The 24,665-nt window shown below is 54.9% G+C and overlaps 2 protein-coding genes across 6 annotated transcripts in view; both read right to left on the reverse strand.

The window, feature by feature from the left end:
• The window catches only part of LOC130599885 (uroplakin-3b-like protein 1), a 1,906-nt gene extending 415 nt beyond the window's left edge, over positions 1–1,491 (reverse strand). The window contains exons 1-5 of the mRNA XM_057410688.1: positions 1,306–1,491; positions 777–926; positions 463–694; positions 281–357; positions 1–27 (exon numbers count right to left, since the gene is read on the reverse strand). The exon at positions 1–27 is cut by the window's left edge and continues 103 nt beyond it. Coding sequence (XP_057266671.1) covers positions 1–27; positions 281–357; positions 463–694; positions 777–926; positions 1,306–1,441 — 622 coding nt within the window. The 5' untranslated portion in view covers positions 1,442–1,491. The remainder of the gene's footprint in view (positions 28–280; positions 358–462; positions 695–776; positions 927–1,305) is intronic.
• A 4,927-nt stretch (positions 1,492–6,418) lies between these two features.
• DTX2 (deltex E3 ubiquitin ligase 2) overlaps positions 6,419–24,665 on the reverse strand; it is a 36,700-nt gene continuing 18,453 nt past the window's right edge. For 2 of the 5 annotated variants that reach the window (XM_057410793.1, XM_057410792.1), the window contains exons 4-11: positions 23,286–23,344; positions 16,754–16,885; positions 9,953–9,997; positions 8,997–9,067; positions 8,218–8,376; positions 7,971–8,132; positions 7,217–7,306; positions 6,419–6,649 (exon numbers count right to left, since the gene is read on the reverse strand). In XM_057410793.1, coding sequence (XP_057266776.1) covers positions 6,425–6,649; positions 7,217–7,306; positions 7,971–8,132; positions 8,218–8,376; positions 8,997–9,067; positions 9,953–9,997; positions 16,754–16,885; positions 23,286–23,344 — 943 coding nt within the window. In that variant the 3' untranslated portion in view covers positions 6,419–6,424. The remainder of the gene's footprint in view (positions 6,650–7,216; positions 7,307–7,970; positions 8,133–8,217; positions 8,377–8,996; positions 9,068–9,952; positions 9,998–16,753; positions 16,886–23,285; positions 23,345–24,665) is intronic. The other 3 variants (XM_057410795.1, XM_057410794.1, XM_057410797.1) reach the window with 3 other exon arrangements.

Raw genomic sequence — 24,665 nt, forward strand, 5'->3', positions numbered from 1 at the left:
CCCGGGGGTTGTTGTTCCATGGCGTGGCTGGGGAGGGAGCAGGATGCGCACCCCGGTGTGTTTGTGGGCAACCGGTGTGCGACTGCACCGTGCAGACACGATGTGCCCCCGCACGGTGCCATCAGGCAGTGCCCTGCCTCAGTTTCCCCCCGCTGCTCGCAGGAGAGCTGAACCCCGAGATGCTGGTGCTCAGCATCCAGCCTCCCCCCCGGACCACCCTGTGCCCCCCAACCCGAGGGATGTGGGATGGGTGCAAGGGGCAGGATGAACCCCCTGGTACCTGTCCTCAGGGGGATAGGCTCTGACCACTTTGTCTCAGCCACAGGACCGGAGTTATCCCAGGCGACAAACTTCACCCTGGGATGGGATGGGAGGGTGGATGTGATTCAGGGGGCTGCCAGCAGCCCCCGGGGGGGGGGGGGGGGGGCTGTCCCCATGAGCAGGCTATGGGGATGGGTATACCGGTACGGCCCGGGGCCGGGCAGGGGGCCATTGCAGGTGGGTCTGGTGCTATCCCTTTGGCAGCTGGTCTCGCTGCCGACGCGCAGCACCGCGATCTCCCCATCGGCTTTGGGGCACGGGTAGTTGAGGAGGGTGGTGTTGAGGGTCATGTAGGCAGAGGTGCTGCCCGGGAAGAGCTGGTACGCACTGGTCGGGGACCCCGGCTCCAGGGTGTTGTTGAAGCTGAGTACGCCTGCAGGGATGGGGATGGGATGAGGAGGGACCGCGGGGTGCACGGGAGGAGCCCTGCGCGCACCCCCAGGACCCCTGCGCACCCTGCGGGTCGGCCGCCACCACCAGCCAGATGACGGCGTCGCTCAGCGAGTCGGGGAAGACGCAGCGGGGCTGGTCCAGCACGAAGGTGGAGGCGGTCGTGAGCCCCCCCAGGGCCAGGTTGGACAGGGCCGGGGTGTACAGCTTCGGGTCTGCGGGAGGAGACAAGGCGGGTGGGTGCAGCGCAGGGTGCGGGCCCTCACAGGGGCACAGGGACAGAGGGAGCTGTCCCTTTGAACCCGGCAGTGCCCCCCCGCCTCCTCCTCTCCCATCCCTCATTTTGGGCTCAGACACATGAAAAGAGGGAGCAAAGACCCCCCCCACCCAGAGGACCCCACACTGGGCAGACCCCAGGTGGCACCAGGGACACTGGAGGTGGCACTCAGAATAGGGGGGCATCAGCTGCTCCGCACCTCCGGGTCCAGCGGGGATCCTGGTGCTGCGCACAGGGGACCCCTGCAAGCAGGAGACTGAGGACCCGATCCTGCTCCGCTCCGCCCCATCCCATCCCATCCCCGCTGTCCGACTCACCCTGCCCGCGGGCCGGCACCAGGAGCAGGAGGAGCAGCGGGAGCATCGTGCGGGCTCCTGGGTGCCGAGGGCGGCAATGCGGGCGGGTGAGCTCCGTGTCCCCACCAGACCCGCCTGCGGCCCCAACCACCCGCATTCCAGCGCTGGCCACAGCCCCGTGGCGAACTGGTCCAGCCCGTTTCCCCAGGGAGCATCCCCTGGATGTGAGCGCCCGCCGGCGGGCGAGCTGAGAACAGCCGCGCTCACGGCACGAGTGACACAGCACCCCCCCCACCCCAACACCAAGTGCCACCAACCCCGCCCACGGGTGGGTTTTGGGGGGACCCGGCGCCCCGAAGCATCCTCCCTTGGCCGCAGAGGAGGAGGCAATGCGGGTGTGAAGTGAGAGTTTACTCGGCAGGACACGGAGCAGGGGGCCGGGGGGCAAAGCAGCACAGCCCCGGGGGGCTGCAGCGGCATCCGGGGGGCCGGGATAGCGCTGGGGGGATGTGATGGGTCCTGTAGGATCTGTGGGTGCTGGTCCCTGAATCCCGGCGGTGCAGGGACCCCCACGCCTTGGCGCTGCAGGGGAGAGGAGCAGAGGTGTCAAGTGGGGTCTGGGGGGCTGTGCTGGCTTCCCCCAACTCCAACCATCAGCCGGGGGCCCTTTCTCCTCAGCAAGCTATGGCTATGGCAGCCCCCCCCCCAGTTCAAGTAAATCAAGGCTCTTTAAAGGTTAACCCCATCTCTCTGCTGATGGGGCTGAGGAGGCGGTGTCCCCTCGGGATCCCCATGGACAAGTCCCCATCCAGACCCGTACCCCACGGCACCGAGCACCGCGGCGGCCAGCACGGCCCCCAGGCTGGCGAGGATGGAGGTGATGACCACCACGGCGCTGCTGCGGTGCAGGGGCACGGGGTCGATGGTGCTCAGGCTGCTGGCTGGAAAGAGATGGGATGAGGGGTAACAGGGATGGTGCGATGGGAAGGGGAGGGACAAGCTTTGGGGTGATGGCATAGGGCTGATGCTGTGGGGCAGCAGTGCCACTGGTACCTCTGCGAAGGAGGATGGGCTCAGACCACCTTGTCTCTGCTCTGGGGCCCTGGCAGCCCATCACCAGGAACTTCACCCTGTGGGATGGGAGCGGTGGTGACACCAGGGGTGGGATGTGCACATAGAATCATGGAATCACAGGATGGTTTGGGGTGGAAGAGACCTTAAGTTCATCCAGTTCCAACCCCCTGAATCCAGTCTGGAATTACCCGGGGTGGGATTTAGGGGTCCCATCCTGCCAGCCTCACCTGTATGGCCCGGGGGAGGGCAGGGGCCCATTGCAGGGCTCCTGTCCCTCGCATGCTGTGTCCCCCCCAACGCGCAGTGGGGCCGGGCTCGGTGCTGAGCAGGCGAAGGCATGGATTGGGGTCTCCAGCGTCATGTAGGAGTGCGCCGTGGGCAGCCGCTCGTACAGGGGCACATCAGCACGGGACAGGGGGTTCCTGAAGGCGCCCGAGGCTGCACAACACCCATGGGGGTGAGGGTCCCCGTATCCCCATGGGGAGGGAGCGCGTGCTGGTGCAGCGGGACTCACCGTTGGCGAACGCCACCACCAGCCACACGGCATCGGGAGCGTTGGCCTCGTGGTCGAAGATGCAGCAGGGTCTCTCCAGAGCGAAGGTGGTGGCCGTGAGCTTCCCCGGCAGGGCCGCGGTGGGTACGTGGGGCACGTAGGGCAGCAGGGCTGCGGGAGCGGGCACTGAGCAAGTGCTGACCCCATCCTGCATCCTCATGAGCATCCCCAGCCGTGCCCAGCCCATAACCCCCTCCCCGGCACACAGACCCATAGGGAACCCTTGAAGCCCTCCGAGCCCCTGTCCCCAAAGCAGTCACCCAGGCCCGTGGCTGTGCCCGTCCCAGCCAGCACCAGCAGCAGCAGCAGCAGCTCCATGGCGTGGTCCCGGCTCTGCTCACTGTGTCCCGGTGTGGAGGGGATGAGCTGCCCCTGGAGCTGGGCCCTCCCAGCGCAGCAGCATTCCTGCACCAGCTCTGCCGGCCCCACCGGACCCCGCGGCAAAGGGGAAACGGTTGCACCACCCGGGTCACCGGGGACCAAACCCCTCCGGAGCCATCCCGATGGACACCGGAGCCGAGGCACCAGGGAGCGCTGTGAGGATGGGGGGCAGAGGCAACGATGTGAGATCCTGCCTGCATTGTGTGCAGTTCTGGTGCTTCCAGCATAAGGACATGGAGCTGATGGAGCAAGTCCAGAGGAGGATGCTCAGGGGCTGGAGCAGCTCTCATACGGAGCCAGGCTGAGAACACTGGGGCTAGAGAAGAGAAGCTGATGAAGACCTGAGAGCAGCTTCCAGTGTCTGAAGGGGACTACAAGGATGCTGGGGAAGGATCTTCATCAGGGACTGTAGTGATAGGACAAGGGGTGATGGGTTCAAACTGGAACAGGGGAAGTTTAGGTTGGAGATAAGGAGCAAGTTCTTCCCTGTGAGGGTGCTGAGGCCCTGGCACAGGGTGCCCAGAGAAGTGGTGAATGCTCCATCCCTGGCAGTGTTCAAGGCCAGGTTGGGCAGAGCCTTGGGTGCCATGGTTTAGGGTGAGGTGTCCATGCCCATGGCAGGGGTTGGAACTGGATGAGCTTGAAGCTCCTTTCCAACCCAACCCATTCTGTGATTCTATTTCAAAGAGAAACAGAGGTAGGAAGGAGGCACCGGAGCCGTGTTCAAGGATGGTTGTGGCCATAGATGCAGCCGTAGCAGTCGCCCTGCTCCCACACCGAGCCCTGGCACCCTGTGCATGCCTCCTGCCCATTGAGCGTGAGGGATGTGCCTGCTGGCTCCGGGTGCAGGCAGCCTTGGCCAAGGGCAAGGGAGTGCTCGGGAGCCATCACACCCTGAGCTCACCCAACCCACCCATGTGCAGGGCTGAGCTGTCCCACCCCGTGCCAGGGGCACCCCACACTGACACTGCCCCTTCCATCCAGTGCTGGGGAAGAGCACCTTGATCCCCTGGGACAGGACCCGTGACCCTACAACGGGGCTGGCCCAGAGCCCTCCCCATTCTCCCCCCACTTGCTCCCACTGCAGAGGGTGTAAGTGCTCCTTCTCTGGTGTTTGCCAAGGGCAGTGGCTGTGTGGGAAGGGATTCCCCCCCCCTTCCCAAAGGGGCTGGGACAAAGCCTTCGGATTAAGTGGAAATGGGGCATCCAAAGATTACAGCATCCAGCTGCAGCCCTCATCCCTCCTCCCTCTTCCAATCCCTGCCTCATTCCCCATCTTCCTGCCTCAAGGTCCCCTCTGGCAGCAGATGCCCATGGGGATGTGCCAGCCCCAATCTGCCCCCTTGGTCCCCCCTGTTGCTCTCCGGGTGTGACGCAGGGGGACCGTGAGTCACAGTTTCAGTGCTGGTACCAGCATTCCTGTGGGGTCAAGGCTTGGCTCACACCCAGCACAGTCAGACTTGTCTGGTAGCATCAGAAGCACTTGATTCAGGCTCTGTCCCCTCCAGCTCCAAGGCACGGGGGCCCTGCAGTCTTCTTCTACCAGATGCTGCCCTAGGGTACAGCAGGGACCAGCTCTGAAGCATCTCCCCACCGTGGTCCCTGGGCTCTGCTGCTTTCCACCCCTTCACCACTTGTACCTCCTCATCAGAGGGTCTAAGAGCACCCTGGACATGGGAAGGGCTTTAGGAGATGCCTCGCTCCTATCGTGACAGCAGCAGAGCCCGACCAGCCCAGCGGCAGGGAGGCTCCAGCTGATTCACACCGCAGCACCTGCAGGAGCTGCCCTGGGCACAGGGAGCAGGAAATTCTGGCTCTGTGCAGGGCTGAGCAAGCTCTGCTCCGTTTCCACTGCAGTTTGGAGCTGAGGGTGGAAAAAAAGCTGAAGTCTGCACTCGAAACCTCTCCCTTCCGCAATCAGGGCAGGAGAGGAGCAGGCAGAGCCCATTGGGGTAGAGAGCAGGAGCACGCAGGCACCCACCTGCTGCTCCAGGAGCTTCCGTCCTTGCAGCATCCCTGAACTGCACCAGAGGGCTAAGGGTTTTCTCCCTAAAGCCTTTGACAGAGGGGAAGCAGGAGACTGCAAGTACAAGATGAACAACAGGGACAGACCCAGCCCTTGACAGCTCCAAACCCCCCTTGGTTTTGTATTGGCATGACCAGGACATGCTGGTTGCAGGAGGACAAGACAGAGCTACCATGAAGCACCACCACATCCCTGCTCTCCCATGAAGCGGGCAAGATGGCAAATGCACCAAGGCCTCTGATGTGCCAAAGGGATTTGATGTGGGGCTGGTGGCCAGAAACAGCTCTTAGATATGCTCCAGCTACCAGGTGACAGCACGCAGCAAAGCCACCAGGACTGAGGCAACATCCCCTTTGGAATAGCCAGAGCTGATGGTGCAGGAGCATGCTCCTGCTGGAAAGCATCCCTGCCATCCCTCTTTCATCCCTGCCACGGCAGCAGAGGAAGGGGGCCGTCACCACATGGTGGCACCAGCAGTCCCTGCAGCACACAAAGCACAGCAGCCTCCTCCCTGCATCCAAACCCTGCCCCAGCAGGGCTGAGCCTTCCCCCCTTTCCCCTGGCTGGATTGAGTGTCCCCGGATCCAGGGAGCAGCCTGGTCCCCTAGAGAGCCACCAAGAGGGGAGGCAGCCCAAGCCCCCAGGTAGCTTGAAGGGAAAGCAAGGACTGGCTGTGGAAATGAAGTCTTTTATTACAACCGAGCTGGCACAGGGGCAGGAGGCTTCACCCTCAGAGGTGCCCCACAGACAGGGAGCTGCTGTGAGCAAGGGAGGCCATTATTTGCTTTCCAGGTGGTTTAACGGGAGCAAGATGCTCCCCTATCCCCACCCTGGCCCCAGCCAGCACCAGGGTGAGCTCCTGCCTTCACAAGGGGCTCCATCACCTCATGCCCATTGCCCCAGCCCATCCTGGCTGTCCCCATCCACCCCACACAGAGACACAAGTGCAGTTTCTACAAAAATACCCCTCCCTCAGCCCAAAAGGAGACCGCAGGAGCCGGCAGAGCTCCTGCAGTGCAGTTATTGCTCAGTGGGACGGGCAGGAACTTAAGGCAACAGGAATAAGTGCACGAGGTGGCACAGCCAGGTCGTGTCCCCCCCCCAGTTCATTGTCTCAGGCAGTCCTCAGTGACACCTTGTGCAGCCAGCTCTGCCAGCACGTTGTCCAGGTAGTTGGGGTCTGGGTAGCCGTGGCCACTGAGGTTTGTGTCCATCTCAGTCTTGTGGTGGATCTCGTTCCATACCACGGTGTTGCTCTCACCCGTGGTGCTGGAGGTGCCCACTGTGAAAATGAGGCGGCGCTTCCAGGCCACCCTCAGGAGCTCCAGGACCTAGAGGTGGGAAGGGAGAAGCCAAAGCTTCAGCGGGTGGGAGACTTGAGCCATGCGAGCAGCTTGCCGTTAGCTTGGCAACCTAAATCCCTGCTTCAGGAGGAAGGCAAAGATCCCGGCATCAGAAGGGATCTCCTTCACCTCCCAGTCACCCCTGTGGTGTCCCAGTGGAAAGGACCATTCCCTACACGTGCTGGTCTTCCAGGAGTTCACTGGCACAAGGTGGGACAAACCCCACCACCCAGAGGACATGGGGATGGGAAGAGCCATACAGTGCAAACCCTTCTAACTGCACAGCCCAAGAGAGGCCAGGAGTGTCTTCCCAAAGGACCAGATGGGATTTTGTTTAGTAAAGGGATGAGGGAGAACAAGTCTTCACAGTCAGACAGCAGCATGGGAATAGAGGGATTACAAACACATAAGGAACAAACAGTGAGGACAGCTACCAAGAAGAGCTGGTTAGCATCATGAGGACAGCTCCCCAAGCGACCCTGTCGTGCTGATGCACCAAGCCTGGGCCAAGAGACAAGGTGAGAAGGGCCATGTTATCAGGGTGTAACTCCTCACCTTCCTGCCCTTCTCGTTGTCTGGCAGGTAACAGTAGCGAGGAAAGCCTCTTGCTGTGTACGGCATCCCAGGGTTGGGGTGCTCAGGGCCCTGCAATAGATAAGACACATTTGGCACGGATACATCCATCTTCACGAGTTGGATTTAGGATGAGCAGAAGGATTTGACATAGGCACACCTCAAACCGGCACTTCCATGTAAAAGGAGCAAGGGATTACTGATGATGAGTATGAGATTCGACTTGTTTTTATGGGACATGGGTCCTCCAAGGGCAATCTTGTACTGGGACACAAAGCATCTCCTTGAGGAGATGCTGGGATAGCCTTCAGATTGCCCCAGTTCTGGTGGGAAGAAAGCCCCAAACTAGAGTTCTTTCCATGTGGTTTGCTGACCCCCTAAGTAACCCACCCAGCTCAAACCTTTGCAGGCTCATTGCAACCACCAAATCCAGAGATGGGGGTTGTAAAACCAGACCTTGGGATCTCTCCCACCTTGTGAGCACAGGCTGGGTCTCCTCCCTGCTTCACACAGGCAGCAGTCTTTACAAGAGGTGAAAGGCTCTTGTAGACCCTGGAGCCACTCTCAAAGTAGGTAAAGACCTTCCAAGTCACCCATAGGTTGAAGAACAGCCAGTGCAGCTGCTGGCACCTTGGGCTGCTCAGTGATGGGCTCCAGCAGGTGCTGCACTGGGACCCAATGCTTCACTGGGAGGCTCTCACATAGCCCATGCCACCCAGCAGGGCCGTGCACTCACCTGAATGCCTCTGCTGATGTGATATACAATCTGGATGGTCCCACAGTCCCTGTGGCCAGGGAGGGACTGAGGAAACGTGGACACCTCCATCTTCCCTTTGGGCTGAGTACCGGTTTTCTCCCCATAGATGGTTTTACAAGAGGGACACTGCAAGCTGCCATCCTGTGAGGAGAGACAAGCAGGCATCAGAGCTCCACAGCCATCACCCAGACACAGGGGATGTGGTGGGGAGAAGCCAGCTTGGTACCTTGTTCCCATTGGAATACATGGCCAGCATGCAGAGCATGTGGAAGGAGTGCTGGCAGCTTGTCAGGCGACCAACAGTCTCTGGCTTGATTGTGCTGCACTCGCAGGCATCGGCGTAACCTGAGGGGGAGGACAGCTTCTCCATGCAGATGATGCAGTCCTGACAGCAAGGAGAAAACCACTGTGTAGTGCGAGCTCAGGCGCATCATGACTGACCCACCAAGGAAGGGATAAAGGAGATGCTGCAGGAGGATGTGCCTTCAACTTGAACCCTCCCATTTGAGGTTTAAGGGCACAGAGATAGGTTTCCTCCTCTGGCTGGTATTGCCCTGCTCCGTCACCCCCTGGACAGCACAGGAAGAGAGCTGCCACCAGGCATAGGGGATGAGTGGGAACTGAGTAAAGGGATGTCCTGCTCCTCTCCAGAGCAGCTCCAGTGCAGGGGTTTGATCTCTGAGCACTGAGAAGAGCCCAAAACTCCTTCCTCTACCTCAGGCCCTGCAGTCATCTCCAAAGGAAATGGGGAGGCATTGCCAGGTTTAGCTCTTCAACCCACACCATGCTTTCTCCATCAAGGTCCCCTAACAGGTCACCAGTTACCACATGTGGGCTCCAGGCAGTGCTGAAGCTTTTCCATGTCGTGCCAACAGGGCCACTGCAAGCAGTAGCATCTAGCACACAGGATGCCCAAAGGAGGATCCTCATGCATTGCTACGGTCTGCACAGCACCCCAGTGAAGAGGCCACTGGGCAAGCTGGGTTTGCTTCACTGCCCTCTCACCTCATCAGCAGGAGAGCCCTTCAGCTCTTCCAGGTACTTCTTCACCACTGCTTCTGGCTCAGTTGGTGTCGCTGCACAAGGAGAGAGAGAAGAAAGAGAGAGGAAGAGAAATCAGACGTGGCACGAGATATGATGGGCACAATGTGCAGGGTGAACCAGAGAGAAGGGAGACAAGCAAGTCACTGGCCAGGATGCCAAGGAGAGAGGTCAGGGTTAGAGGGGAAGAAGAGGCTGCTCCAACTGATCCCAGCAAGCCCCACAAAGGCTTTGCTGTCAGAAATGGCCATTGCTAGGACCATGAGTGCTGCTGATGGGAGATCCCACAGGCCCTGTTGGTGCCCTGTGCTCCAGGTCTCTCCACATCCCCCATATGATGCCAGCCAGGTCCCAGCTGGGCTTTCTTTGTGCACACCAGAGGCCAGCTAGGACCAAACTCAACCCAAGGCCACTATGGTCTCAGTGGGAGAGAGGATTACACCCCCTGTGTTGTCACAGGAGAACAGGCATCCCCACATCACCCCAGCTGGCTCCTGACCAGGACACCCAGCAACACACTAAGCATCATGCCCTGTTTAGGGCATGGCAGAACACACAACAGTTCCCTTTCTCTTGAGCTTCTACACACTCGTCTCCAGCAAGACACAGTGCAAGTCACAGGGATGTAAATCAAACCAGCCTTCTAAGAGGTACCTACTTGCAGCACAGGACACTGATACAGTCACATTTTCCTATCCGTTCAGGCACAGGCACCCAAGCAGCCCCCTCAGTCCCTTTGGAGCCATTACAGGATTAACAACCCACACGACACAACACCCAGAGCAAGTTCCCACTGAGAGCACAAGCAAACACCTCGACTCCCAGCCCATCCTCCTGGAGCTGCCCCACAAGGCTTGTCCTAAGGCAGCGAGCATCGCGTGCCTCCGCACGGCACCCGGCCCCGGAGGGGAGCACCTTACCGGTCATCAGGCCCGTCACGGAGGCTGCCAGGCTCCTCCACCAGCCTAGGAAAGGAAACATGAGCACAAGTGACTTGATGGCTCCACATAACAGGAGGCAAAAAGAGACCTGTCACTTGGCTCCGGGGGGAATCTCGCTCTTCCTTCCCGCATCTACTTCTAGGGGGAAAAGCAGTGATGGACAGGCTGGCAAGGGTCCTTCTCTGTTCTCCATCCTGGCCAGCCAGCACCAGGATGGAGAGCAGGGAGCAAAGGAAGTGCTAGCAGCAGCCAGACACAAATACCTGCACCCAACACCCCTCACAAGGGAGTTGTACTCCAGAGAGCTTTGCTCTCAAGTTGGTCTCTAAGCCACTGTAGAACATCAGTGTTAGCACAGCAGCTTCAAGCAGAACATGTGCTTTAGCACAGAGAGTGCTGGTACTCCAAACTCCACGCTCCCAGACGGACACAGAGCATCACCCCATGCAACAGTCAGGCTGTGGGTGTACCTGCACAACAGGCATCTTCAGCTCTCCCCATCCACTTCGGTGCTTTCAAAGAAGATGGAGTGTTCCCAAGCATTGACTCTGTGGTTGAAAGAGCTGTGCATCAAGAGATGGCTACACTGGAGCCACCACTGAGCTGCTCTGCTCCCCCAGGAAAGCAATGTCTGTCACCAGCAGGAAGGTGTGGGTGCTATTTGATGGATAACCACTTCTTGTGGTGGAGGCAAACACGGTGAAGCAGAAGGGAAGCACAGCTCACATGCCATGGGTGTCATTAAACAGGCAAAGACCTGTATGACAGCAGATCTGTGACAGCCAGAAGCAGCTTGTGCTATGAGGGCCCCACAAGAGAGAGCACAAGGCCACCCTGCAGCACAGAGAGCTGGGGAGATGCAACCAGGGGAAAGATGCCTCCTCACTGCAGACAAACTAGCTTGGGGCAATAGAAGAGTGAGGCAGGGCACTGATGTGGGTGGAAAACCAGTTAGGTAAGGCAGACGGATGGACTGGGAGCTGGCCTTCCCTAAATGAGAGCCATTCAGGTGAGCTGTCTTCAGACAGGATTCCAGGCCATCCTCAAAGGCATGACTTCTGGCAGCAGCTGCAGGACAAGGGGATGACTGAGCACACGGAGCAAGAAAAGGAGCTCAGGAGGTGAAGGGATGCTCCCTCTGAAGGTTGGTGCTGGGCAGGAGAGGAGATGCTCAGCATCTCAGGCAGAGCAGGGATGTGAGGATCACCCTCTGGAGACCCTTACCAGGAAGGTGGTAACAGAATACAATAAGCATTAAGCCAAAGATCCACACGGAAGCGGGTGTTCTCCACTTCAGGAGCATGCCAAGACCTCCTGGAAAAGCACTTCCAAGAACTGATACAAGAAAGAGCAGGAGACAAACAGGAGCCTGGGCAAGCCTCAGCCTTCCGGCTCTCAGGGCAAGAGCTCAGCACTGCCAGGAGCTATTTCAAGGCCTCATCACCAGACCTCACAGGGAACACAGCTCCTGGTCTTGTCTTTCCCAATGGAGAAAAATGGGTCCAGGAATACTCTCTGCTGAGATCTTGCTCACACACAGCAGATCAAGAGCTGGCAGCAGGAATAAGTTATGAGATGTGATCAGTCTGAACCTCAGGTCATGGTCAGAGTTCAGCTTGGTGCTTACTGTGCCTGAAGCCCTTCAAGCTCCCAGGTGATGTCCCCACTACAGGGTGGCACTTTCCACATGTGGCAGCTGGAACCAGGCTCTGGTTTGCAGTCACAAGAGCCCTTCATGGTTACAGGGGAGATGGAGGCTTCAGTTTCTCCTTCTCTGCAGGTTTTGGAGAGGACCACGTGAGCAGGGCCAACTGCTACCTGCCATAAATCCATCTGCTTCCATGAGTATCCGATGGCAACAACCACAGCCTCATTCCCGAGGATCCTGTGCAGCTTGCCAGGTCCTTCTCCACTTGAACCGTGGCTTTCCAGTCAGCTCTTTCTGAAGTGACCTTCTTGTCTCCTCTAGCAATAGGCTGAGGACAGCAGTGCCAAGAAGCTGCACAGAGAAGGTGAAGGCAGCAAGCAGAGAGGATGAACTACACCAGAGCAATGCCTGCCCTGGACTTGGCACAACACTCCCAGCTGCACAGATCTGAGCAGCTTTAGAGCAGTTCACCTCCATCAGGATGCTCCTTCCCTGCAGCCCCTGCTGTGCATTCCTCTTGCTGCTGACTTCCCTTCCTCTGCAGCAGCTCGGAGAAACAGAATGATCTGCCCAAGAACTGGTCAGCCTCATCCAAATCAAACCAGCGAAAGGAGATGAAAGCCCTGGGGCAGAGCTGGGTAAGAGTGAGGCCAAGAAAGCTCTTGTGGGGTACAACAGGGATTTCAGGCAAAGCAAATGGCATCACAGCACCTCACCAGTTGGCACTGGGATGAAGACACGCAGAGGAGAGTGATGCAGCCCTCAGCCATCCTTAGGAAACCCCATGTCTGATGGGTTTGCACTGGGGCATCTCTGACCTGCTCCTGTCACTTTGAAGTGATGATGCTGTGGGGCATTTAGCTCCACCAAGGCTGTCTGCACAGGGAAAAGGAGTTCAGATGCTTGAGGAGAATCTGTGCCCAGCTGTAAGTATCTGAATGCCTGTTCCCAAGGAAGCCTCTTGATGCTGAGAACTTGGCTTCAGCAAGGGCAGCAAAGCCCACACAGCCTCCACTGGCTCTGCAGAGAGGCTTTTCCCTGGGCAGACCAGATCCCAGCAGCACAGGGAGCTAGAAAGCATCTGTGAGATACAGCACCCTCCAAGGCACTAGCCACATGTGCTCCAGTGCATGAATCAATTCCTTACTGGACCATTTGCTCCATCAAAGTGTCTGTCTCCAAATCTTTGTTCTAGCCATCCCTTGGGATCAAAGCCTGTTCAGTGCCCAGGGTTTCCTGGATTCAATAGCAATTGAAAATAGCAGAACTGACCAGTCCTGTTTACCACCAGCTGGCCTAATCCTGTGCTATTGATGTATCCAGGATGTGTAAGAGCTTTTGCCATCCTTCCATTCACAAAAAGAGGAATAACTTCTTTAACTACAGGGAGGAAGGGGAAGCATTAAAAAGTTTCCTGTTGAAGCAAGGGCTTTCCATAGGCAACATTTAACAGATGTGTTTTGAATCCTTGCTTGGCAACCAAGTGCTTGCAGCAGTAACATGCCTCCTTCTGTATCCCAAAGTGAGCCATATGGTTAGCAGCAGGCTTTCTTTGGTACCCTCTGCAGGCCAGACAAAGGATGCTTCTAGTCATTGTCATGGATAATCACCCAACCCTGATTACCTCTGCCCTCTGGACTTGGAAAAGCTGGATCTACTGGCCCCAACTTCCCAGGGATCAGGAAGGCCAGAGGAGATTTGAGGTTTCTCCCCATTTCACATTCCAGCAGGATAACCAAGCAACCAGGCTGCCTGGTTGTGGCACAGAGCATCCCTGCTATTGCCGATGGTCCCCTACGGGAGCAGCGAGCTCCCAGCCTCCAAGGGTTGCCCCATTCCCACCCATTCCATAGGCACTGGCACAGTCTGCACACCAGCTGCAGACAGCTGGACGTACAGGGAGCAATCAGAATCAGCTGGGCCTACTCCCCTTGCCTAGGCAGATCCCATCCTGCATGGCAGGGAAGGATGAGTGCTCATCTCTCCCCTCTGTACCACAGCACTCCGTGCCACTGCAGGCCCCAAGCCAGGGGAGAAGCGATATCACCGACCAAGAAGCGCATACCAGACCCAAACCAACCCCTTCTTCCTTCAATCCCTCCACAGAATCAACCAGGTTGGAGAAGACCTTTAAGATCAAGCCCAACCGTGGCCCTGGGAAGGAGAGGAGCCCTGCAGTGCTCAGCTCCACACCCGAGCAGCACGGCAGAGTTTGGAGAGAGCCAGCCAAGCAGCTCCCTCCCCAGGCACACCATCAGCATCCCCAGCACAAGGCAGCAATGCAGAAGGAGCCAGAGGAAGCACAGCTCCATGGCAGCCAGCGGGAAGGCAGCGCTGATCCATCAGGATGGCAGACACCACCAGGCTGTGCGCCAGCACCCACAGCAGCCTGCCCAGAGCCCTGCAGCACCCACAGTGCAGACATCAGTGCCAGAACACCAACGGTGCTAATTAACGTGGCCTGCCTAATTAGCGCCTTTGTTTAACAAGCTCAGCTGTGCACTGAGCTGGCTGCTATTCCATCCATGCTGCCTGTGTGGCACCAGGGGCTGCAGCACCCGGAGGGGCTCAGAGGGGTGCACTGCACCCAGCACCCACCTATTCTGGCTGTACTGAGCACACCGATGGGGCTGCTCCTGGTTCACAACTCATCACAGAAAACCCCAGAGGGATGTGGGAGGGAAAGGATACACAATGCAGAAACTCAGGGCACAAAAAGGGCCCATCTCTGCCTGTTGGCAGCCTCAGGGTCTGTAAAGAGAAACAGAACAGTCTGGCCAAGAGTCAGGCTCAGTATTTGTACTGCAGAACAATGTTCCTCATCCCAGAGGAGGGTTGTACAAACACAACTTGTTCCTAGGAAGGACTGAGCACCCTCTTCAACCTGAGTCATGCAGAGTCAGGACTGGTATCCCCACCCAGCAAAGGGCATCCTGCTTTCTGTAACGAGCAGGGGGATTTTAGCAATCCAAATCATTGGATTTTAGCATCGTTTAGCAACCCAATCATTGGATTTTAGCAACCCAACCCCTGCAAAGGCAGCCCTGAAAGGTCAGTGCTGGAAAGGGCAGAGCTGGCAGTCTCCTCTCTGCAGGAGGGACAAATCCTGCCGTGCCAGACAGGAGAAGGAGCTGGTGCCCTGTCCCAGGCCCAGCAGGTGGCATTGGTGAGCTGGCAGGATGCTGGCAGTGGAACCAAGGCTGATGCCAGCACTGCCCCAGCACACCCAGCCGATGCCCAAGGTGCAGCTCACCTGCCCCAGCAGGCAACACGTGTGTGCTACTGCAAGCACTGAGGAACCCCCATCTCATGGAGGTAAAGGTGTTGCTGATGGGCTGTGTAACACCCAGCACAGCCACAGCCACCCCTCTGCTCCTCACACGGGTTCCTAACGTGGTGTGTGCTGCTCTCACCCACCATGTCCCATCCTCCCAGTTCCATGCTCTGTAGAGCTGCTCTCCCCATCTCACTCAGAAGCTGCAAGACATCCTCCCATTAGCATCACACTCCTACAAGCATCCTGGTTGCTTGCACCTGCATCTCCTCCATGCCAAGAAGGGGCTGGATGCTGTGAGCAGTGCAGAGCCCTGTACCAACAGACCCCAGGATGAGGGGATGCAGGGCTGTGTGCCTATGGGCACACCTTGCCCTACACACAGCCAGTTTGAGGCAATTAACCACCAGCAAGGTACCAACATCTCCTTTTTGTGCTCCTCCAGTGACAGGGACAAGGCAATGCTTGTGTGGTAGGGTCTGGCCTCTCCACAGCTCCATTTTGGCCCTGTTTCCAGGGTATCCTACCTCATCCCTGCTGCAGAGGGGCTGCACTGATGCTGCCCATGCTGGGAATGAAGCACCAGGAGCTGCATTACCCCACTGCCTCACCAGCTGGCTCTGGAGTGAGATCCTCACCCTCTGCCACCCACCTCCACTCTTCTTCACCTCCCATTTCATTTGCTCCTCCTGTTCTTTGCTGCTTCTCCAGCCACCCCCTGCTTTCTCCTCCCCCTCTCTCACACATCCTACTCCACACTTGCTCTTGCGTTCGCATCTCCTCCTCCCAGCTCTCTCCATAATGCATTTCCTCCCTCCACATTTCACTTCTCCTGCTACCACCCTCCCTCTTTCTTTCAGATGGGTTTGGACCTCATGGACTCCAAGAAGAGAGATGCTGCCACCAACAAACTCCCCAGACAGGCAGGGAGCCTCTTCCCCTCCACCTCAGGGCTCTTCCCTCTCTTCAACACAAGCACCTCCATGTTGAACACCCCCCAGACTCTAGTCCCCCCCCTTCACTTATCTGAAGGGCAAGCACCTTAGGAAGGACACCTAAGCCAGAGCTGGCAAACAACTTCTATAGCTACACCAGGCTGGATCCACACCTACCCCTGCAGAGTCCCAGGGATGCTACACACAAACGGCAGTCAGACTCTAAACTGGCTCAGACACAGACTCTGGAAGGGTGAGGGTGCAGGATGCCAGTGAGATGTGAAGAGGAGAAATGAAGGCCCTACATTGGAGGTGGCTCAGATCAGCAGGAGAGCTGGAGTAACCCAGTCCATCCACCTGGGAGTGCTCCTGCCCGTTCCACTCCAGACAGAGAACAAGTCCTCTGCAATCCAACCGTGCAAGCCCTGTATGACTCAGTCCTGCTTGTCTGGAAGATCCCTCTCACCCCATGACTCAGTGACAAGCGTGGCTCACAAGCAAGCCTTTTGGGAGCAGGTATAGATTAAATGCTCTCCTTGATGCTCCTTCAGCTCCCAGACTTGTCCCACCAGTGAGTCCTGGTACATGGATGTCCGGAGCTCCCCAAGAGGTGTAGCAGGACCATGGGGGAGACTGCAGGAGACCAGCATGCACAGAGAGCAAGTGGGCTGCTCCAGCTTCAATAACTGATGGAAACAAGCAGAGCTACCATAGGACTGGGTCTACATCATCATCTTTTACAGCCTGAGACCACACAGAGAAGCGTCCTACCTCTCCCCTTGACAAACACCATCAGTCACATCAGAAGAGCCACGAGGGTTGGGGAGGAAGAGACAAGAGGAAAGGAGGGAGGCAGACCGAGTGCAGAGAGATAATAAAGAGAAGGAGATGGAAGCAAATATCAGATTTTGAGCAGGAACTACCTTTCTTGGACACTTTCCTCCCCTCCTTAACTGAGCTGTGTTTTTTAGTGGCTTTATGGGTGCTGGCAGCTTGCGGCACACAGGTGAGGTGCACGGGGAGTCCAGCGGCTGACATCAGAATAGCCGTCATGCCTACAGTGGGTACGAGAGCGACATGCGGGAAGGGAACAACGGGGAGACACGTTCATTAACATCACCTTTAACCCTGCAAAAGGAAATCAAAAGATCAAACAAAACCAAAACCCAAGCCCTTGATTCAGAGGACATCAAACACCTGAGAGGCAGCGGGGTTGGGGTCAGCACAGGGACAGGATGCAGAGGCTTTCAGAGGGAGGAGCCCAGCAGCAAGTTGATGTAGGGAGATACAGGCACGAGTCTCACCCATGAGCCTCTGTGCTGGTGTGTGAACAGGAGCCTCCTCTGTGCCTTGGCTTTAGGGCTCTTTGGGTATTGAGCACGCTGTGGTGCAAAGTCCTGCTCACTGGAGCCCTGGAAGCAGCCCTGACGCTGGGGACATCACCCGTAACTCCTAATGGTTCTGCTCACTCCTCCCTGAAACTACAGGTTTCAACATCACCACACTGGCTGAACCCCTTAACTGCCTTCAAACACTGCAGCAATGTGGGGCTGCCCCACTGAACCCCCTGCCAAAGCAGCCTCCAACTCACCCCACACCATCTCCTCCCTGGCACATCAGTTTTCTCTAGCATCCCAGCTGCCATGCAACTCTCACACGCCCCATCCATCGCAGGCAGCTGTATTCATGGGATGCAGGTTGTTCAAGCTAATGAATCATTAAAAGGGACAGCCACTCCCTGCAGGTAAAATTGGCACAAAGAGAGCTACAGGACTGATCATGCTGATCTAATGATGCTTCCCTGTGAAAGAGAGGCTGGTTGCAAGTCTAAGCTAGCATATTGCTCTTCAGCTTCCACTCAGTAACACACCTGCCTCTGCTTTCCCAAGAAGTGAATTCCCACCTGCAACAGCATCATTAGAACTAAACCAAAACACTTATGGCTACAGACCAACACACAGCCTAAAACTCAGTGTTTCCCCAACAGCAGACCATGCAAAAAAACACATCCTAATGCTATGGCAACTCCTGCACAGGAATTCACAGCCAAAGCTGAGGTTTCTAAAGGTTTTCGTTTTCCAGTCAGGCTGGGAAAGGAAGGATCTAAAAGCACATTTGTTGAGGACAAAAATGAGGCACCTTGCCCACACACACAACTGAAAACCAAGCTGTGACAGGAAGCAGCAGCTTGGTGTGCAAGTGGTAAGGCTATTTTCTGCCTCAGCTATGCAACTGTAAGAACCTGTGCCTGGTGACTAGAAACCCCCCAAGCAAAGCCTGTGGCAATGCCTACAAGCAGAACTGTCCCTGCACAGCACTGACCACGTTTTGTACCTCCTTCATGTAAGGTCCAAGTACAATAAATATTCCAGAACCTGCTCACAGAATGTTGGGATTAGAAGGGATCTCTGGAGAGCACCCAGTCCATGCAGACACTGGGTCAGTACCCCTCACCCTGCTGACAGCACAGGGCTGTTCCCAGCACGTACAGCACAGGAGAGACCCTGTCATCAGTACAAGCCAGCAGGCCTCCAACCAAGCATCAGATCCAGAAGTTTTCCAAACCAAATATCTTCCTTTAATTCTTGAACTAAAAGCCACAAGGCTATTCTGTGCTCTCAGCCTGGGCCTAAGCTAGCAGTCCTTCATTTACACCCACAAGCCTTAGGAGCTGAAGTGTTCCCATAACAAGAGCCACTTGGTTTTTGAATGAGTACAACTGAAACCCAGCAACAGCACCAAAGCTGCCACCACATACACCAGGCAGGGCCCTTCCTCTTTCAGCAGGTTAAAGGGCAGAAGCATGCAGTACCCATTCACACTGATTAGAGAACTTGGAGCAACAATATTCTTGCTTACCAAGATGCTGGAGGAGATCATAGAATGGTTTGGGTTGGAAGGAACCTTAAGCTCATCCAGTTCCAATCCCTGCCATGGGCAGAGACACCTCCCACTAGAGCAGGTTGCTCCAAGCTCCTGTGTCCAACCTGCACATCTCAAAGAGCTTGATCCCACCAAGCTGCAAAATGCAGTTCCTCAAAAGTAGTGCAGAAAAGGAGACCATGAACTTATCTCCATAAACCTGCTCCTAAGCAGTGCGACAGCACTGACTGCAGGGACTGACGTTTGAAAAGCAAGCCCACCTACACACAGCTGACTGATAGGCAAATGCAAACCTGATGCTTCCTTCTCAAGAGATCAATACTATTGAGCTAACACTAGCCCATTTCAGAGAGAAACATAACAGAAGCAGAGGCTGCACTGACTTCAGGCTCTTGATGCTGGTGGACAGAGCACTGCCTTCAAAAACCAAGTGAAGAGCATGAGCCACAGAACCTCAGCTGAGCGCAGTCACTCTAACACAGCCCCTCTCTACCTGGACTAACATGTCCAAACCTGCCTGCCAGCATCGTGAATCATCACAAGGAAAGTAAGGAATTAACCTGACAGCTTTCACTTTATGAGCTACAAATGCATCTACAACTCCACACATCACAGGGCAAGCATGGGACCAGAACTACCAGAACCCAGTGTTCTCCCATGGACAAACTGGCCAAGAAAAGGTCATTTTCCACTTTTCCCTTCCACTGCCTTTGGAGAGACACAATGAATCATCTTGTGCAGATTCCAATCAAGACAGCATTCACACAGGGGATGTTCCAGTGTTACGTTGCTCTTCTGGCTCATCTCCCAACCCAGCAGCAATGTCTCCTTCAAACTTCTAATACAACACTGGAAATTTCAGCATCTACAGACCCTCCAGTGACAAGAGTCCCCACTAAGGGTATGTGCGTTCACAATGAGTGCCAAACCAATACATGGACACATCACCTCTGCAGATGGAGTCTCCAGTTCTGACCTGTGGACACAACCCTTTCAATTCACAACTTGTTGTAGGCATCCATGGAGTGATGTCAGGAACAAACGTGGCTCCAGACCTGGACAGATTCTCACCTGTATATGCAAAGGCCAAACTGCAACAAGATAAGCCTGCCCAAACCAAGACTACTTGGGGCATCCATGTGTTCTTGCTGCTCATTATTTACCCCAGGAGCTTGAGAAAGCACTATTTAATATGTTCCCACCTCCCACTGGCCACTGGGCTTCATCCCTGCAACGACTGCATGAGGGAAGAGACAGAGGGCCTTGCAAAACATCCTTTGGCTCCTGATCTGATCCTATGAGCACTCCAAGTTCTGCCTCAAAGCACCTATTAGGCCAGAAGCACATCACTGACTCCTTGGGGTACAATGAGTTTCGCTGGAGCTATGACAACATCCACCAGCTTTTCTCAGCCTGCTGTGCAAATAAGGACCTTTTGTAACATCCTGTGCAGAAGCTGAGTGTAGGAAAACACACCCTTACATAACATGATGAGCATTAACCACACACTTGCTCACATACCCAGTGTAACATAGCTCTGGTCACACACCTCATGCTGGTATGCCTTTGGTTCCAGTCCTGATTTAAGCAGGTAAAGAGGAAAGGGCAGAGCTTACCTTCAAATAACATGAGGTCTCAGAAAAGCATTGCTAATCAGTGCAACTATATCCACTAGCAAAGCTATTATGGTTAGGATGTTCCTACAGACCCCAGCTCCAGGAAACATGCAGATGAGAAACACCTGGTTTCATTTAACCAAAAAGCTCATTTCCAGCCTTCATCTTAAAACCAGTATTAAAAGGGCCTTCATGTGTCTGCCTCATCCAACCCCAGCCCAACACACAGCACCTGAACTCCATTATTCCCAAGGGATTCTAGTCCAGCTGATCCTTCGCCACCACCACTGTGGTTCAGCAGTTTGCTTACACCTCTATTCTCCAATTTCACCATACTAACCAAACAGGGGAGGAAAAACAAAGCTTAAAGGGCAAGTTCCCACATGCACCTTGGAGCATTAAACCAGCAGAAAGCAAGGAAAAAGAAATCACGGTGCTGTTAGAAGAATCAGTGTTAGATCCCCAGGCAGTCATCACACAAACAAAACCCAGCTTCTCACTTGGAGCCACAGGATCCCTTGTTTCCTGTTTATCCACCAGAAGATGCCTCTGCATCCAAGAGATGCACCTGCAGCATTTCTCAACATCACCCATAAGATTCAAGGGGGTTGGCTTGCCTGCTTCAAACCAGAGGCAAAGCTGCTGAGAGGCATCTCAGGATGGAGACCAAGGGTTCCCAGCATAAAGCCTTCTTCAGTTCACATCTGAGACTGGCCTCTTTCCCCCATATCATCACAGAGCCCTTGGGTCCCCAGCCTTCCTACCTCAAATGCTGAAGGAAGCAGTCATGCAGCAGGCAGCCTGTGTGTTAGAGAACAACCTGAACAATAAGGAACTGTCACACCATCTGCAGCATCTTAAATACGAGCAAAATACCACCTCCCAGAAGAGGTTCTGGAAGCAGAGTGGAAACAGGGAAAGAATGGGGCCTGAAGACCCAGCCAATTAATGTCTCAATACAATTTTGCTCTCTTACCAGAGCTCCTCTGCTTGCTTTTAACCAGAAACATCCCCAGAGAGTTATTTCCCCTTTTTCCTCACTAACTTGTCCAGATCTTTCCTCTCTTTCTATGCAGTTGCAAGGACAGACTCTAATCCAAAGCTTGCTGCACCTCTGAGGTCTGTCACACCGGGCAGACAGCAGCACAGTGCCCATTCAAAGCTGTGTCCTATGGGGACCTGGATCTGAAGGAGATGCTGGCTCCAGGGAGTTGTTCTGACCATGCTCAGCCCATGCACTCTGCACTCCCCCTGTAACCCTGTGCCTCTCACTAGCTGCCCTGTGGAGAGCTACAGATGACTACAATGAATAATGATCCCCTCTTTTGCACCCCCAGCCTCCAACAACAGAGATACCCATTAGAAGCTTCACCTTTTCATTTAACTTCATTAAATGGCAGCAAAAGGCTTATTTGGGGCTTTCCTGCAGCCTTTTGTACCTAAACATGGACCATGTGCATTCACCTCTTCCAAATTAACACGTGATGACTTGTATGTGCAGAATGAGATCACAGTTAACAACATGAACACAGCCTGGATTCACCAGGGCTCCTCAGCTCTGTGCTGCAGGCACCTTCATGTGATTAAGCACCTAATTACACAGTCAGTGCTAACAGCCAGGGGATGAAATCCAGAGCCTTTATAAGCAAGGGGAGTCCTGCTCAGGACACCCACTTCGACTGTATGCATCATTTCCACAAAGGCTAATTTACTAACAGGGAGACAGATGGGCTGCATGCTGCCAGATGCCACCCAGTGTTAGTCTTTATGCAGTGCTCATTTGGCTATAGAGACATGCAAGGCACAGTTTTCATCAGATGACTGGAAACATCAGTCCTGGGTATCGTTTTGAGGCAAGGTAAAAGCCCGACACTCGAGACCAGACCAAACACCACCACACTGCCTGGGATAAAGTGGTAACCGCAGTGAGAATGCAACTACTTCCACTTGCTCAGGAGCAAAGTTCAGTGTCCAAGGAGCTAATAACATCAATAGACCATGCATGGACAAGAGCCAGAGGAAGGAGAGGGTTAACAGATCAAGCATAGTGGCTGAAAGTGACAGAGAAAACACCATACATCAGGTCTTTCCCACTCCTCAACCCCCAGGTTACACTATGACTTCAAGTGCGCAGTCAATGGCAGTATGGAGAAGACATCTGCTTTCAGCAGAACACCCCTACCCCCAGGCACCACCACACCAGGGCCCTGGTGCTGCTAAGTCAGAACAGAGCATATCCCACTGACAGCTTTCGGCATGGAAAGGCTTCCACTGCAAGCTGCAAGAGGTTTCATTTGCATGGCAGCACCATTTCATGTTTAACAGGAAAATCTACTCTGAAAAGGAGCATTGAAAAGTGGCACTTTCACCCCCCCCAGGCACACTCCTGTGTGTATTTAGTATTGTATTCACAGGCTTGGATGATAACAAGCAAACCTGTATTCTGCTGCCACAGGAGGCAATGTCTGATTCAACCTGCAGCCCCTCCTTTCCCCCCAAAACATCACAATCATTTCTTTAGCCTGAAAACCATCTGAGCTTTTTTAACACAGCCACACTAAAAAAAAAGTGATATTTAAAACCACACATCACCTCACTCCTCCCTTTGGCTTTAAAAAGCAGGAGCAAGTAACAAGTAGGACTGAGCTTGATCCATGTGCTCCCCCCTTGCTACCTGCTCATCCACGGCAGAAGATGAGTACCCAGCCCTCAAATAAACCCACTCATCTTGAGAGCCTCAGGACCAGCTCCAATGAGAAAAGCAATTCCTAAGGCTTGACCATCCCATTCTCCCCACATTTACCACTGTCTTTGGGCCTAAAACCTAAAATGCCAGCAGCATTGCAGGCTCTGCCTAAAAACTAACAAAGGAGAGGAAGTGCCACAGGAAGTTGAACCACTTGATTGCTCACACAACCCTACAGACAGGGCAAGTAAAGCAGAGCTGGATCCTTACCTGCCAGGGCCTGGTTCACCTTGCTGGGTTTGGGCATCTTGACAGGCAGGGCTGGGGCACTGGAGAGGAAAACAAAGGGACAAGCTCAACAGCACAACTCCACCACCACCAAAACAGCAATGCACTGATCCCTCCTGGCTAAATAACAGGACTAATTGCTCTGATGAACCCCAGCTGAAACCCCCACCCAGGCCCTGGTCCAGCACCTACATGTAAGGAGCCCAGAGCTACCTAATAGGTTTACTCATCTCCAAGGTGGATTTCAGACCTATGTAGTTCCATGCAGCCCCATCTCTTCCTAGCTGGATGATGGTCTTGAGTCACGTCTTGCTTGGGGCATATTGGTAGACCCTGTTGTCAGCTCACTGCTCTTGATCCCATGATGCTTCCATACAAAGCTTTCTGTGAGCAGCTGACCATGGAATCTTAAATCCTTCAGGTAACTTGGTGTCCAGCCAGAGAAACACTGCTGGCCAGAGCATAAACCCCCATGCTGTATGAGAGGCTGCAGCTGTACAGATCAAAGGAAGCAAGAGCATCCCCACTGTTCTCCAGATGGGGAAACTGAGGCAGGGAAAGGCCAAGAAAGAGCTGTAGCCCTGGGATGAACAGAATGAAGCTGTGTGCATCCAAGGGCTTAATGCAAGGTGTGGGAATGAAGAAAGGTTGAAAGAGACTTTTGGCACCAACCTTCCTTTGGAAATCAAGAGGATTTGGACATCAAACATCCCCATCAGGTTTCTAACCTACTTGTTTTGGCAGCAGTTCCCAGCACTGGCAGCTGTACTGCAAGTTAGTTTGGGATATGTGGGCAGCCAGGGCCATGCAATTAGCTGATGGCAGGAATTAGGAAGGAACAGATGAGCATGAAAGCTGATGAGGGGGTCAGTAAAAGAGAAAGCAGCCTGGATCTACATGAGCAGAGCAGGAATGTCTGAAATCCAACAGGCTGGCACTGAGAAGTCACCCACAGACTTCATCTCAGGTGGTGTGTGCATCTGGGATGGATGCAGGCTCATGTGCATCACTGCAGTTAACACATGATGCATTCAGACAACCAACTCCAAGGTCCCCCCAGATTACATCAAACCTGGCCAACTTCTTAGGAACTCACTTAGAGATTAAGGTGGTCAGTCTTGGGTGAGATGGTTTAGTGTGAAGTGTCCCTGCCCATGGCAGGGGGGTTGGAACTAGATGATCTTAAGGTCCTTCCCAACCCTAACTGTTTTAGGATTCTAAGTGCCTAAATGCCATCCACTGTCTAGGGGGAACCTAATGCTCTCCAGCTGGGATGCAAGTGGATTCTCTCTACTGTGCCCACAAAAGCTTCCCAGAGAGAGATCCCTCCTTTCAGCCTTGCTAAATTCCATGACAATGACC

The sequence above is a fragment of the Pezoporus wallicus genome, unplaced genomic scaffold, assembly GCF_028554395.1.
Source record: "Pezoporus wallicus isolate ANWC-B61680 ecotype Strahan unplaced genomic scaffold, APGP_CSIRO_Pwel_v1 contig_8705, whole genome shotgun sequence".
Taxonomy (NCBI): domain Eukaryota; kingdom Metazoa; phylum Chordata; class Aves; order Psittaciformes; family Psittacidae; genus Pezoporus; species Pezoporus wallicus.